The following is a 16024-nucleotide window of genomic DNA, read 5'->3' on the forward strand; positions in this document are numbered from 1 at the left end:
GCGGTAGGGGAGGTGGCGTGAGGGCGCGGGCGGGGGCCTCGGACCCTGCCTGTCCTGCGCTCGCTTGGCCCCACCCCGCACCCTCTTGCTGCCCCTCACTGGGCTCGGTAGACGCGCTCGAACTCAGGCGGGCCGGTGGTGAGCGGCGGCGACACGCGGAAGGCCCTGCGCGCCGAGATCACCTGCAGGGAGAAGTAGGCTGGGGGCGGAGGAGGCGGGAATTAGATGAGGAGGCGGGAATTAGGTTTGGCCGCTGGACGCCCCCAGCTTCCTTCGGGCCCCACACCTTCTCTTCCTCCTCCACCCTGAATTCGTCACAACTCCCCTTGAAAGCCCTCCCGAAGGTGCCTCCCTCTCACGCCTGTGTCCGCAATGCTCAATGGGGAGGGCAGGTTGCAGCCCCCAGCTTCTTGTGAGTGTAGGGGGAGGGGGATGCCAGTCACAGGGACATCTGCCATAGGTGGAGGACTTTCCTTCTGAATCATTTGACTTGCAAAACACAGGCAAATGCCCAGCTACCCCTCTCTAGACATGAACCTTGGCTTTGGGGTCCCTAGACAAGGAGTGCCACCAGGGCCTGAGGGCAAAGCTGGCTGCATCCTTCCAGGTGAAGCAAAGCACACACCCAGTGGCTAACAGCCCCCCTGGCTCTCCACATGCGGAGCCTCCTGGCCCTGCCTCAGGCCAGAGTCGCTCAAGCCCAGGTTCTTGAACCTCCAAACTATGGCATGGCTGCCTGTCTCAGCTTTCCTGTCCAGGCACTCTGGACCCTAGCCTAAACCTAACATTCCCCTGCCTCCAGGTGGTTGCAGCTGGGACTCTTCTAGTCCAACCCCAGGCCTCCGCTCTTCATTCCAGCATGAGTGGGGGGTGCCAAGGGTGGGTTTGTGCACACCTTCTCTTAACCCCAGGCCAGGCCCTCCCCACACGCAGCACTATGCTGGGTGCCCCAGCTATCTTCCTGCAAGTCCTGTGGCTCTGGAACCCTTAGTGCCAGGCCCACTGCAGACATATCCCAAGTGCACCGTGGGTGCCAAAAGGTGGCCATGCCAGGACAGTGTAGGAAGCCCTGCAGCTACATGAGCAGGGGGTGAGGGCCAAGCTTGCTGGTCTGCCTGGAGATGAAGTCTGCTCAGCCCCTCCAGGCCCCTGCCCCAGGCTGTGCCTAGTACTAGCCCATATACTGTGGGGCAGTAGTGTCCCAAGCAGTGGGGATATCTGGCCCAGGAATGTGTCCTCTAGGCCATTCTGAGAAGGGCACAAAGCAGACACGTTTGGGGGACCAGGGGAGCAAGTTCCATCCCTCTCCAGCTCTACATGGTCCTAGCATAATGAGGGTGACTTTGAGAGCAGAGCCGCAGGATGAGTCTTTCCTGCCGGGACACCCAGAGAGGGGACAGCCGGAAAGGACAGGGACGGACTGAAGTAGGGCTATGCCAGGCCCACGGCTTTCCCACTTCTGTACCCAGCCCCAGATCACCCATTCATCCTGGCACACACAACCCAGTTCCCACAACCCAACACAATTGGATGCCCACCTGTTCCCTGGAAGTCCCTGGCCTCTTCCAGGGTTCTTTATGCTAGTCAAGGGGCCACCACCCCAACCCCAATCCAGGTACCTGGTATGCCTACTTCAGTCATCCCTCAGGGGCCTTTTTCCATTTTGCTGCCCTTGTCAGCCTTGGTCCCTGCCCAGGGTTTCAGTCTGCCTTGCAGATATCCATCCAGGGCTTACCCCTCCTCGTCTGGGGAAAGTGCAAGCTCCTCAGCCCTGGGGCATCCCAGCTTCCAGGGATAGGGTCAATGGGGTCAGAAGACCTAGGGCACCAGAGTCTAGGCTAGGGGCCTCACCTTTGCCCTCACCTGGGCCCAGGCCCTCCAGCACCTCCCCGGGGCTCAGAGGACAGAAGGCAGGCTGCAGGGTCTGAGGCCCACCCACCTCCCAAACAGTAGCCAGCCCACCTTGCAACAGGACTCCCAGGAGGGTGACGATGGCCAGAAGAGCCACCTCGTCCTTCATGGTACCGGTGGCTCTGTCGGGCTGGCTGGTGTGTGAGAGGCTAGCTGCAGAGCATTTATCAGCCTGAGCCGGCTGCTGCTCAGAGGCTGACCCAGGAGAGGAAGATCGGCCGGCTCTCCCCACCCCTTCGCAGTGGAGGGGGCCTGGGGAGGGGCATGACCATGGCCAGAGAGCCAGGGAGCTTGGTCAGACTGAGTGGGCGGAAACTAGGGCCAGAAGGAGTCTGGGCAGGCGAAAGCAGCTGGCTAGGACAGCCTGGCCACTTCCTCCCAGTCCTTTTAGCACCTTTTGTGCCTAACCACATGCTAAGAGAACCTAAGCTGTCCATCTGGGTGTGCTCCAGCCTCAAGTGTGTCCAGCCACCATGTCATCCCAGCGTCTTCCAGGCCCTGCACCTGGAAGTTGGTCTCAATTGGCCCTCCAGACTCCCCTTGTCCTGGGTCTGGTTTCAGGAAACTAGAAGCTCCAGCTGGGTGTCCACTGCCACCACTTCCAATCTATCATCAAGTCCCACTCATTCTCAAATTCACCACAGTGTCACCTTACAAGCCCTGCCCTGCCCCAGTCATATCTTACCTGGGCACAGGTCACAGGCTCCTCATGGTTACCAGCCCTGACCCGCCATCCGCTCATACACACCCACTTATCTGTTTCCAAATAAGGCTGTTTTGAAACATGCACCTCTGAATGCAGGGCCATCCCGGCCCTCACTGGCCATGCCAGCCAAGTGCTTGTTTTCTTCCAGGAGGCCTGATGCCCACCTAGCCCCACAGCTGCCTGGGCTCCATGCACACGGGCCATCTCCAAGGCCGCCTGGCTGGTCTGGCACAGTGGGTCAGCCCACTCAGGATAGCTGAACCCATCCTTTCTGGGTTTCTGACCCTGGAACAGTCACCTGCTTTATCTGCCCGCCCAGCATCCCTCCCTCCTGAGGCTCCAGCCCTCTCCACACTCGGGTCCTGCAGTCTAGAGAGAGCTGCCCCCACCCCTCCCAGGCCTGAGGGCAGGACACATGAGCCAAAACTGACTGGAGCCAACGCTGGCTAGAAACTTCCTTGGAACTTTGGTGGCCCCACACCACACTGAGGAGGATGGAGCCCGCACATGGCCACTATGATAGGAGACAGGTGATAAACACAGGCCGGAAGCAAGCACAAGCCAGGTCATGGGAGGGACGGGGACAGAGCAGCTGGGTGTTCAGAGTGACTGCTACTACAGCAGTCCACTGCCTTGGCCTGGCACCCCTCTGCCTCCACACCCATGCCTCCTTCCTTGCTACCCCAAGCCCAGGTTCCAGCCTGAGGGTTGTGTTGCCTGCTGAGTTCCTCAAGAACCCCTTTTACCCTCATCACCTGGCCAACTTCGCCCTCGCAGTAGTAGTAGGATGCCTTTTGGCCAACTTCGCCCCCTCAGTAGTAGTAGGAGCTCAGTAACAGGCAAAGACTGGCAGACAATGGTTGGAAACAGATGGGATCATGTTCAACCCTGCAGCTGCCCACTCAGCCCTCTTCCTCTCTGAAACCTGCTCTGGCCTCCCCTCCAGCCCTGGGTCTCTTGAAGGATGGGTTGCCTGTTGGCAGGAGGCCTGTGCACCAAGCATGCCTGCATGCAGTGTATGCCTGTCAGTGTGTTACATGCCCATGTGTTCCTCCCAGGGGCCCAGTGCTTGCAAGTGTACAGGAGCTCACCCACGGCCCGCGTGTGTGTCCATGGGTCCTGGCTCGTGTCCAGGCCCTCCTCTCTGCCAAGCTCTCGTTTGCTCTGAGGCCTACACAGCCTCCCTTCCAAGCTCGCCCCTGCCTTGGCAACAGGAAGCTGAGGCCCAGCGGCTTCCGAGGAAGTCCCCGGGCAGATATCCAGGCAGAAACTGGGGTCTCAGCCCCTGGAGCCCTCTCCATTCCCCTCGGTTTGTACCTCCCTCGCTCTGAGCTTACTCAGCCTCTCAGGTCCCTGCCTGGGCTCAGGCCAACAGAGGTCCAGTCTAAGGCCCTCCAGGTACCAGCCATGTCCCCACCCTCCTGGGCAGCCCTGGAGGTGCTAGCATCAGGAAGGAAGTGAAAAATCTCCTCCCTGAACCCCTACAGCTGTGCTTCTGTGACTCAGAATGTATGCCCTCTCTTCTACAGCTCCTACATGACCCTGAAGAACCTTCTGGAAGCTGAGCTCACCAAGGACCTCTGGGGAGTGGAAAGGCCAGCAGAACCATCATATTGAAAAGAAATCAGAACTTCAGTGCCACAGACCATCCTAAGTGCATGACTCAGACCCTAAGCTTAAAAAAATATTTTATTTTGAAATTATTTCACTTATAAAATATTTATAAAAAGTATTTTACTTACGAAAATAGTAGTTACCACATACCCTTCACCCAGCTTCTTCTAATATTAAAATCTTATAAAACCATAATTCCACTATGTAAATTAAGAAATTAACATTGATATAATACTATCAGTCGTTTTACAGATCTTATTCAAGTTTCACAAATTATCCCATTAAAACAGTACAAAGACCTCAAAAACATTATGTTAAGTGTGCCAGACACAAAAGACCACATATGGCACGATTCCTTTTATATCAGCGGTCCCCAGGCTTTTTGGTACCAGGGACCAGTGCTCCTCTGAGAATCTAATGCCTGATGATCTGAGATGGAGCTGAGACGGTGATGCTAGCACTGGGGAGCAGCTGCAAATACAGATGAAACTTTGCTGGCTCACCTGCCGCTCACCTCCTGCTGTGCGGCCTGATTCCTAATAGATCCCAGACCAGTAAAGGTCCATGGCCCAGGGGGTTGGGGACCCCTGCTTTATATGAAACGTCCAGAAAAGGCAAAGAAATAGAAACAAACCAGATCAGTGGTGGCCTGTGGCTTCATGAGGAATCTTATTGGGGTGATGAGAATGTTCTAGAACTAGGTTGTAGTGTTGTTTGCACAACTCGATAAATCTACTAAACATCATTGAATTATACACTTAATAATAAGAAAAAAGAATTATACACTTAAGATGGGCAAATGTTATGGTACATAAACTATACCTTAATAAAGTTGTTTCAAAAAATAGTACGAAGACTGCTCACATACCCTGCTTGTCTTGCTTCTTCAACTGCTAGCATGTTATGTAACGACAGCACATGATTAAAACCAGGAGGGTAACATTGAACCATGACTATTAAGTAATCTACAGACCTTATCCAAATTTCAACAAGTGTCCCATAATGTCCTTTATCTGGTCTAAAAAACCGATCCAGAATCATATGTCCCTGGTTTCCTCCAATCCAGGACAATTGGACGGTTCCTCAGTCTGTCTTCGTCTTTTATGATCTTGACACTGTTGAAAGACCATGGTGAATTATTTTGTAAGTGGCCCTCAGTTCGATTGTCTGCCGTTTTCCCATGAGTAGACTGAGGTTATTCAATTTTGTCAAGAAGGCCGCAGAAGTGACGTGTGCCCTTCTCACTGCGTCACGTCAGAAGGGACATGGTGTCCATACATCAAAACCCTAAACTTTCTACATAAGGAAGTAGCACTCATGATGATGGCACGTCTTTCTCCTGACTTAACCTACCCTGTCCCAGCCCATGCTCCACCCTGCAGAGTAACCTGGCTGATTCACACCTCTGACTTTGGCCCTCCTCACTCAGCCTGATGCCATTTGGGCACCTAGACCCCATGTACCCCAAGTCCTCTGAGCATCCTCCCCTGGCAGCCCTTGTCTCTCTCTGTTTTTCTGGTTCGGTTTCTATCTCCCCACCCTTCCAGGAGTGCCTTGGAGAGGTGACTGTCCTCTGCCTGGTGGGGGCTGTCTGCCACACTCAGTGCTGCAAGCCTTCAGCACTGGGCAGGGGCCTGTGTTCCAAGAAGGAGCCGAGAACAAGTGAAGGCCACAGCTCATGCTCTGAACTATAACAATATATCTTGGCTGACCCTCTAACTTGTACTGGGTGACAGAAGGTGACAAGGATGCCTTCCATAGCAGCAGCCCCTCACACATCTGCCGAGAGGGGTTCACAACCCAAGTTGGCGCCTGTGTCACCCACTTCTGCAGCCCCAGCACCTCTCCCTTGGCCATGGCCAAAACTAGCCTGGGGAGGGGTGGGGCTCCCTTTGACCGAAGGCTGCTGTCTTCAGAGTCTGTGTGTTGGCTTTTAATGCACTAGAGCTCTTAATTTTATTGTAGGAGGAAGTTTATCCACATTTCACCTCATGGTTAGCTTTTCCCCTGTCTTATTTAAGAAATCCATTTCTATCCTGAGGTCATGAAGATGTTCTCCTTATAAAGTTAGCTTAGAAAAGCTTAATAACTTTACCTTTTACATGTCTTTAATTGATTTGTTTATGATGTCAGGCTGGGGTTGTATTTTTCTTCCCCAAAAGTTCTTTTAAACATAATTACAGACTTAAAATTTGCAAGAATACGGGAAATTGCAGTATACCCTTCACTTTGGTTTCTATCATTTTACTCTATTTGTTTCACTCCTCTCTTTTTCTTTCCTCTCTTTCTGTTTGCACACACACAAATACACATCAATATCATTTTTCTGAGCCATCTCAGGGTAGAGTCCCATAAGTATTACATTCTCATATAGCTACAGTATGATTAGCAGAATCAGGCAACTAACATTAAGACAATACTATTGTCTAATCAGTAGTCCTTAATCAGATATTGCCAGTTGTCCCAATACGGTCTCCATGGGAGAAGAAACCCCAGGACTGGGCATTGTGTTCAGTTGTCAAGCAGTTTCAGTGTCTGTTAGCCTGGACGGGTTCATGAGTTTCCAGATCTCTCTCAGACTTCTCTGAGCACAGGCCAATTATTTTGCAGAAGGCTATCAATTTGGGTTTATCTGAGGCTTCTGCAGATTGTGATTGATCATAATCTTTGGGCAACAACATCAGGGGAATGACGCTGTGCTCTTCTCAGTGCACCACCACGAGGGATGTGAAGTCAGTCTGTCCCTCACCCAGCAATGTTTATCTGTGCTGTTGACGTGGTGTCTGCTGGCTTCTCTACTGTAAAGCGAGAAGAGGAGAACTCTTGGCACACCGACCCCACCCAAACCCCCTGCACTAAGACATTTTGCCCAAACTCTGCCAAGGCTTCTTGCAGCCTAAGGCTGTGACCTGGGTTGACCCAGCCACCTTATGGGCCAGTCTGGAAAAGCTGAAGGCTGACAAAAGAATTTATCATTTGTTCCAGCCAACACCTAAAGATAGGTTCCCAACCTCCCATTCTTAGAGCATTTATTTAAAACTTTTAAAATTGTAAAATCCTTCTTTTATCCTCTTGAGTTGTAGATGTATTTCCTACAACCCAGGAGTGTCCTTCTCAAGGACCTGAAAGCTATTCCTTTGAAATGTCATCATTAGGGAGGCTGGGGCCTCTGATTCTCGGTCCCTGATGGAGGGGCAAAGTCTAACTTCAGCAAGTGCTGGTTGGCAGCCAGGATGATCTAATCACTTTGGCCTTGAACGACCCTCTTACCCAATTTTGTCATTTTCCACTTCCATGACTGCTGGAGTCCCCACTGTTTTCACTTCCCTTACCTTATCTTTGACAAAAGTAACTTTCCCGTTGAAGTTTATAAATATTTTTCTTTATAGGGACATACTTTGAGATTTATGTAAAATAATCCCATCACTCCTCAAACTATTGCATATTTATATTTCACCCACTAATTTTAACAACTGTTGGTGATTCCTGTCTCAATCACTTATTATAATGGTTGCCGGTTACTAAACTAAAGGGGTTCATTTGCCTGTGCACATCAAAGCCAAAAGAGACACAAACAGGGATTTGTCCCAAAGAAAGTAAAGGTTTATTATTTAAGGAAATGGCTCCAAGCCTGGAGACACAATTGAGGTTGCGCTCAAATACCTGGCTCCTCTATGGCCTCTAGGGGACAAGTTATATAAGGGAAAAATCACTAGTCATGTAGCTAGAGGTGTTGGCATCGTAAGCTCCAGTGACTGGTCAAGGCTTGGGTAGGAGGCAGCTGATCATTGCATCAGGTCCCAGTGTCAGTCACAGCATTGTTCCGTTGGGTTTTGAGGGGGTGTGGCCAGTAGGGTTGTCCCGCTGTCCTGGGTCTAGAGCTGAAACACTCCTGAGGTCAAGATGCTATCTTTAGTTTGACTGAAACTCTGTTTCTGTGGTCAACAGACTTGAGGCTTTGTTCCTAGGACCCTTTGTTTGATGCTGACCTAAGGACTTAATGATTAAGGGAGTCGTGGTGCAGTGTGTGGAAAGATGGAAGGATAAGGAAAGAGAAGAAGCAAACGAATCATGGTGCTATTAGACTAGACAAGGCCAGTTTGAATCAAGAAGAAAGGAAAGAGGAAAAGTCATTTTAAAGAAGTGAAGTTTTTCATGGTTACATAATTTCAAAATTCTTTTTTTTTACATTGTACAATTTAATGAGTTTTTTTTTTTCAGTTATAGTTGGCACACAATAATATACCAGTTTTAGTTGTACAACCTAGTAATCAGAGATCCACCTAACTTGCAAAGTGGTCACCCCACTAAACCTAGTACCCCTCTTTCCTCTTACACATTTATTACATTATTAACCATCTTCCCCATACTACACTCTACATCTCCATGTCTATTCTGCAACTATCCATTTGTACCTCTTAATCCCTTTGTCTTTTTTCCCATCCCCAACCCCCATCCCCTCTAGTAGCCCTCAAAATATTCTCTATATTTATGAATTTATTACTGCATTTGTTGTTTATTTGTTCTTTAGATTCCACATATAAGTGATATCATGCGATATTTGTCTTTCTCTATCCAACCCGTTTCATTCAGCATAATACCCTCTAGGTCCATCAGGCAATATCTTTTTCCACCCCTTTCCTTTCATACTATGTGTGTCTTTTAATCTGAAGTGAGTCTTTTGTAGGTAGCATATGTAGGGATCTTGTTTTCTTATCCATCCAGCCACTCTATCTTTTGATTGGAGCACTTAACTCTTTTTCCATTTGAGGTACTTGTTGATAGGAATGTAGTTGTTACCATTCTTTATTCCTGTTTTCGATACATTATTTTTTTCTTCTTAAAGAATTCCCTCCAACGTTTCTTGTAATACTGGCTTGGTGTTCGTTGTAGATCCTGAGTTTTCACCACATCAAATATTTTGTGCCAAACCCTTCTGTCCTGCATAGTTTCTTCTGAGAAATCAGCTGCCAGACTTATGGGTGCTCCCTTGTAGGTAACTAACTGCTTTTCTCTTGCTGCTTTTAAGATTCTCTCTTTGTATTTAACCTTTGGCATTTTAATTATGATGTGTCTTGGTGTGGGCCTCTTTGGATCCCTGTTTTTCGGGATTCTCTGAGCTTCCTGGAGTTTTATATCCATTTCCTTTTTCTAGGTCAAGAAAGTTTTCCATCATTATTTCTTCAAATAGCTGTTCAACATCTTGATTTTCTTCAGTTACACCGATCGATGGATATTTGGACCCTTAATAGTGCCGCATGTGCTCCTTAAATTATTTTTATAGTCTTGGCTTCTTTTTCTTGCCATTCTGATTGAATGTCCTTGGCTTTCCCATCCTCTATATAGGTCATTTGATCCTCTTCTTTATTTACTTTGTTTATTCCATTTAATACATTTCTCTTTTCAGAAAAAATGTGTTCTTCATTTCAGACTGGTTCCCTTTTATAACTTCCATTTACATTTTTATGTTTTTTATCTCTTTATTGAAGTTCTCATTGAATTCATCTACACTTCCCATAAGTTCATTGAGCACCTTTATAACCAGCGTTTTGAACTCTGCATCTGTTAGAGTATCCATTATTTCTGGTTCTCTGTTCTGTTCTCTCATATGGTTTCTGCTTCTTTGTCTTCCCATTTTGGCTGCCTTTCACTGTTTGTTTCTTTGTATTAAGCAAAGCCCCTAAGTCTCCTCGTCTAATTAGTGTGGATTTATGAAGTAGGTGTCCTGTGGCACAGTCCCGAGAGAGGTTCAGCTGTAGGCAAATTTAGCCCAAGCTTATGCCCCTCCAGGGCTACCTGTTAAGATTCAGCAAACAATCCACAGATGCTGTGCTTATAGTTGCCTCAAGAGGCCATGCCAGAATCCAAGGTCTGCTGTCTCCAGTGTGAGTCTAGATGCTGCTCAGCAAGGAGCACCTGACTCTCTGAGGATACACCTGGATGTGCTTGGGTGGGGCCATGAGCTGGGGGAATTGGGGTTTCAGGGAATGCTCTGGGCGGAGCAACCTCTGTTATCCAGATCGATGATGTCTCTGCTATGGTGGGCTCTGAGTCCACACACTGGAAGCGGGGAGGGCTCAACAAGGAACAGTGGATACCACCAGCACTTCTGTACAGAGCGAGTTTCTCCTGGGTCCTCACTCTAACAAACTCAGTGTCGCCTTGTAAATCCCTGTGCAGCCAAATCAGCCCTGGTGCTCAGAGCAAGCAGGTCCATCATTGCAAAAGTCTGCTTGCAGATGTGGCCCCTTTAAGAGGCATCCAAAGCTGCCGCAGCCTCCATCCCACTCAACCACTGGGGACTGGGCAGCCTCACGACCTTGCCCCGTCCTACCTTCTGCCATTGCAAGGTGATTTCTTAGATTCCTTCCTAGTTGTATGGTTGTGCATCTAGATCCCAGGTGATTTTTCCTTGTTGTTTGCTTCTTGTTTCTGTCACAACTCTGATTTGGTCGCCAGAGGGATGAACAGAACCTCTATCATCTACGCCATTTTTTCATCCACTCTTTTTACATTTATTAATAGGAAAGAGCTTTTTTTTCCCCCTGCACTTGTTTATTTGAATCATTGTGGATTCACAAATTCTTAAATTCTAAATAAATTCTTATTTTACTTAATGAGTTACAATTCTTTATGATCATTGTTTATTTTCATGTCCAGATTGTTACCTAACTCAAGGGGTTCACCGCTTGGGGTGCTCTATTCAAGAACAAGACATGGTTGTTGTTAGGTATTTTTATTTACTTGAAGTAAGTAAAGGAGACCGTGGATTCCCATCTTGAGCTCTGTCTCCTGGATGGGACTTAGCCATTGCCTGTACACACTATTTGGTTAATTACACATTGATTTTTTTCTTTGCAGTTGGCTACACTTATCTGGTTGGGTTCTTGTTAAGCTCATCCTGTTTACAACTGCGTCTGCAAAATACTGTGCTACATTTCAACATTTAGCAAGAATAGATTAAGAATTGGTCCAGGTGTATCTCTGCCTTGGAAGGCAGGATATGGACTTTCCCAAGCTGCTCTAGTTGTGTTTTAGTAAGGAGAGAAGGAATGCAGGCCTGGAAACTTTTCTAGAACCCCTCATCTGCCAGTCTGCTGTAGGAAAGCTTACATAACCAATAGGTAGATTCTGCCTTTTGTTTTTTATTTTCTCATGCAAGATGGACATTAAATAAGTAGACAAGCTTTAAGTTGACTAACATCAATGCTGGATGCAAAAACAAGGAAAGGCATATCATGACCGTTTGAGATTTGCTATACTAACTTGCTAAAATTCCAGACTGGTTGATGAAGATGATTTTGCTGGGAGAGGTTGAAACTGCAATTAGATCGGACATTAAATCTAGGTTTGGTATCATGGGCTTTTAGCATGAGCGATGCCATTTTGGGCCTGTGTTTTTTTCTTTAACAGTATATACATGCATACATACATATATATATATATATATATATATATATACACATATATATATATGTTTGTGTGTGTGTATGTATATAAATATTACATATTTATATATAGTATATGTAATATATGCTTTATTATATATTGAAAAGGATATAAATATATACATATAGTCACACATATCTGTTAAAAACCATGAGTTTACACTAATTTTTAGTTCTAAATCTAAAATCACAGGGTTCATTCTATTCTTCCTCTTTTCCATATTTATAATTCTGAATTTCTCCAATAATGAAAAATCTGGTTCCTGTTACCCACAAGTTACTTATTTGTACAGACAGTAGTCTCAGGATTGCTACCCCTTGCCTCAAGAAACCTACCAGCTAGACTTGAATATTTGTTTTGAGTTCCTTTAGCGTTCTGCTTGGGGACATGTCAAAATGTTATTCACTTGAAACATGCTTCAGTTCATTAGCTTCTCGTCCTTGTTGATTTTGTTTATTTCACCTTTTTTTTTGAGAATGTAAAATACTGGCATGGTCCGAATGTTTGCTCAGAGAAGAATCTCTGCGCCGTCCACTCCTTCTGTCCTTTCATCCCGCCCCATTCATAGCTGTAGTAACTCACCCGCCCATTCAGTTTCTGGTTTATCTTTCCCATGTTTCTTTTTGCACAAATAAGCAGACACATGTAAATTTTATTTCCTCTTCTTTCCCACACAAAAGATAGCATCCTAGACACATTCTTTGCACTTTGCTTTCCTGGCTTAACAGAATGCCCTGCACAGCTTGCCACACCAGTTCACAGAGCTCCACCTTCTTCTTCGTTCCTGCAGCCAAGGATCCCACTGTGGGAGGGCCTGGATAACTCTGTTATATCGCTTCATGGGCATTTAGGGTGATTCTAACATTTTGCAATTATAGGTGAAGCTTCAATGAATACTTACATTGTATTTTTTAAAAATACAATGATTTTATAAAATTTAATTTTCTGAACAGCTAATACATTCAATTGAGTCAAGTATAAAAATATAAAAACTGGGTATTAGAATTCTTTATTAAATGATATATAGACACTGATTTAAACATCATAGCCAATAAGAATTTTTGGTGACATTGACTGAAAATCCTCTGCCTTGCAGTTTTAAAAGAGCTTAAAATCATTAGAAGCAAAAAATCCACAACACGGCAGATGTTCATTTTCCAGAAGCCCCGTGCACTCAGTGGGAGGCTGTGGTCGTGGGAACTAGCCTTTCTCCTTCCGGAAGGCTCTCCCAGAGACCAAAGGAGGGCGGGCTTTCAATTAACCTGTTTGAGGCCACAAAAGCCCTTGAAATGCTGATAACTTACCAGCTCCCCAACAAAATCACTCTTGACGCAAAACTTTCCATTCACATTGAGCAAGCTCTTCAGAGACAGGATTTGTGTGCAGGGGTTTCTTCAGAACCTGGCCTAGCAGCACCGCCTGGAAGACAGGGGGGCGGGCACAGGGCTGGGCAGGGCTGAGCTGTGACATGGCTGCAGCCAAGCCTCAGGACTCTGGTCTCTTTTCCTGGAGACATTTAAAAGAAAGGATGAGTGGGACACACAACAGCTGCCACAGCTGGCCTCAGGCTTCACTGCCTCCCCATTCTACTATCCAGTCCATATTGCCCTCATATCAACTTACCTGGAGGATCACCCAGACCCATGTCCCTGGGGATCTGAGTGCCTGGTCACCAGGTGCTACCAGTGTGTTGTGGAAAAATATCCCCAAAACTCCCAAACCCAGGCCAGTGAAAAACCAAGCAGTTAACTCGGAGAGAAGGAAAATTCAAAATTTATTACGTGAGGTCCCAGACAACCTAGTGCTCTGAAGATCTGGGCAGTGGGCTCAGTAGAAACATTCCCTTTATAGGAAAATTTTACATAATCTGATTGGTCAATTTGAACATAAACCACTACATACAGTAAGAGTTGCTATGCAAATTTCAAGTAGTAACATAGAGAAGGGCAGGAGTTGCTGTGGGTAACCAGTAAACACAAATTGTTACAAGGAGTGGGAGCTGTTGGAGTACAAACAGTTATATTTGTAAGTCGAGCAAAGTACAAGGGAGTTCTTGCATGAGCTCTTGCATATAGCAAACATATTTGCAGAAAGCAAGCATATTTACAGAAGCAGAAAGCTGATTAGTTTTTAATGAAATTCCCCAAATTTCCTCTTCATTCCCCCCTTTTGATGCCCGTCTAAACTCTTTATAGGGCATCACCTTCTTGTTTTCCTTCTTGATTCCCTACTCTAGTAATTAATAATTCTATTGCATAAAGATTTTCACTGCAGTTTTTCTTTCTTCTATGGCCTTAAACATTTATACATAAAGGATCCTCCCTCTTGGCTTTTTGCTGTCTTATATTTTACTCTGATGATGACAGCCTGTTCCTTAAATTTACTTAACACACATGTTCTCTCAAATTTTACTAGGTTGTAATCCATATTCTCTCTGTCTTTCTCTCTCTGTGTCTCTCTGTCTCTCTCTCTTATGCGCATGCTCCTTCCATGGGAGTCTCCTTACCTTACTTTATTTACACCTTCCTGTTTGGGTGCCACTTGCTGCGTCCAGTAAGTGGTAAATCCTGCCATGTCCAGTGCAGCTCTGGAAGATATGCTTTTGCTACCTCCAAGCTAGTGCATTGCCTCCGAAAGTAGAGAACTAAACTCTAAAGAGGTTATCGGGGTCCTATCTGTGCCATACTTGCATGGGCACACATGCCAGTTTTGTCATTTGTTTGACATTGTCCTCAACTGCCTAGGCCTAGTCATCAATCTGTATACAATAGTGGATGAGACTGAACTTTCTATGCATGCCTCCTTCTGTTGCTAGCAGATACTCTAGGGTTAACCTGTTTTGACATTTCTCATCTGAGTCTGCTGATGTGTAAGGTGGGGCAGGGCTCTCCTAGTTTTGTTAGTAGAGATCTCTAAAACTGCCTGCTTTGAATTTCTTCTTCCTGAATAACAGGAAGACTCTACATTAGTGTTAGTGGTATCAACTGCATGACTAAATTCTGTTGCAGAAGAATTAGAATCCTTTGAAATTCCCCTTTGGCTAATAATTTTCTTCAAATTTAATCCTAGATCACTTTGAATATTCTCAAATTTAGTATCCTTACATAGTTTAGTTTTAGAATCTAACAAAAGGATTGTGACTTAAAAAATATCCGTTACACCTCTCATAAAAGTCTTTTAGAGTTTCTAATGAAAAAGGATCTAAATAGTTTACAAAAATGTTAAGATTTTCAGATTCATCAGCACTGGTAAACTTACTTTCTTTAACAAATGTGCTTTTATCATATACTACTCTATGTGGAATTGTCTCTTGAATATTCAGTTTTGTGTTAATATTAAAAACTTTGGGGTTAAATCTATCTAAACTTCCTGTTAATACTCTCACTAAATCAGAAACATTAATTTCTTTCTTTTTTTTTTTTTTTTTTTTTTTGCTTTTTGCTATTCTAGTATACTTATTTTTCTCTAATACTCTTAGACTAACATTTAATCTAATACTTTCTACTGGCCTTTTTGTTTATATATTATAAAATCATAGCAATTCTGTACCTGCCATTACATGTTATAGGTGTTTTCTATGTTTCTGTATAGTGATCATAATTACAATTTGTAGTGATTTCCCGAAGCAAATTAAAAGTAACCTAACTTTCTAGCATTGGGGGAATAATGGAGTAATGGTACTCTGGTCTTCTAGAATAGTACACTCAATTATCATAAATCTCTTTCGAATCCTCAGCAACAGCCTTTCCTATATTGGTTAATCTCATTTGTTCTGTCAGGCTCTATTCTGTTCTGGAAATCTGGCTAACAAATTCTTTACTCTTCCCCTTTTTACCACACATCTCATTTAAATTTCGACTGTCTTGGTGAGTTCTTTCTGCCTCTAGCCTGGCAGTACTGTCCTACATGGTATGTCTTAAAATCTATTGATTCTTACTAAAGGTACGTGGGACTGTTATTTCTGGCATTGCCTGGGTGGGAACCAGTTTTGTAGTTTCCTAAGGTTACCTGCCCCTTACTAGAGTTCCCTCTCCAATACTTTCAAAACTGTATTACTTTAGACTTTTTCCGAAGAAGGAATCTATGCCTTACATTTTGAAGTATGGCTAAACAAATTACATACAAAACCGAATTCTGACAGTACCCGAATTTAGATATTTCTACAAAAGATTATCTGAGAACTCTCATTTCAAAGTCATTGAGCTGCATTACAATTTAATGAAACTCTAGAAGTTATCGATTTTTTCAAATAGACAAACTAAAATTGCCCTTACATTTTTCCAGATAAAAATTCATATCTAACTTGGATTTTACTCTATTTCTGGGCTAACATGGGTCTGTCTA

At 45.3% G+C, this 16024-nt stretch overlaps 1 protein-coding gene across 1 annotated transcript in view; it reads right to left on the reverse strand.

The window, feature by feature from the left end:
• Positions 1-2020, reverse strand: part of LTC4S (leukotriene C4 synthase) — a 3620-nt gene extending 1600 nt beyond the window's left edge. The window contains exons 1-2 of the mRNA XM_006923362.2: positions 1963-2020; positions 100-199 (exon numbers count right to left, since the gene is read on the reverse strand). Coding sequence (XP_006923424.1) covers positions 100-199; positions 1963-2020 — 158 coding nt within the window. The remainder of the gene's footprint in view (positions 1-99; positions 200-1962) is intronic.
• Between the last annotated feature and the right edge of the window lie 14004 nt (positions 2021-16024).

The sequence above is a fragment of the Pteropus alecto genome, unplaced genomic scaffold (genome assembly GCF_000325575.1).
Source record: "Pteropus alecto unplaced genomic scaffold, ASM32557v1 scaffold78, whole genome shotgun sequence".
Classification (NCBI taxonomy): Eukaryota; Metazoa; Chordata; class Mammalia; order Chiroptera; family Pteropodidae; genus Pteropus; species Pteropus alecto.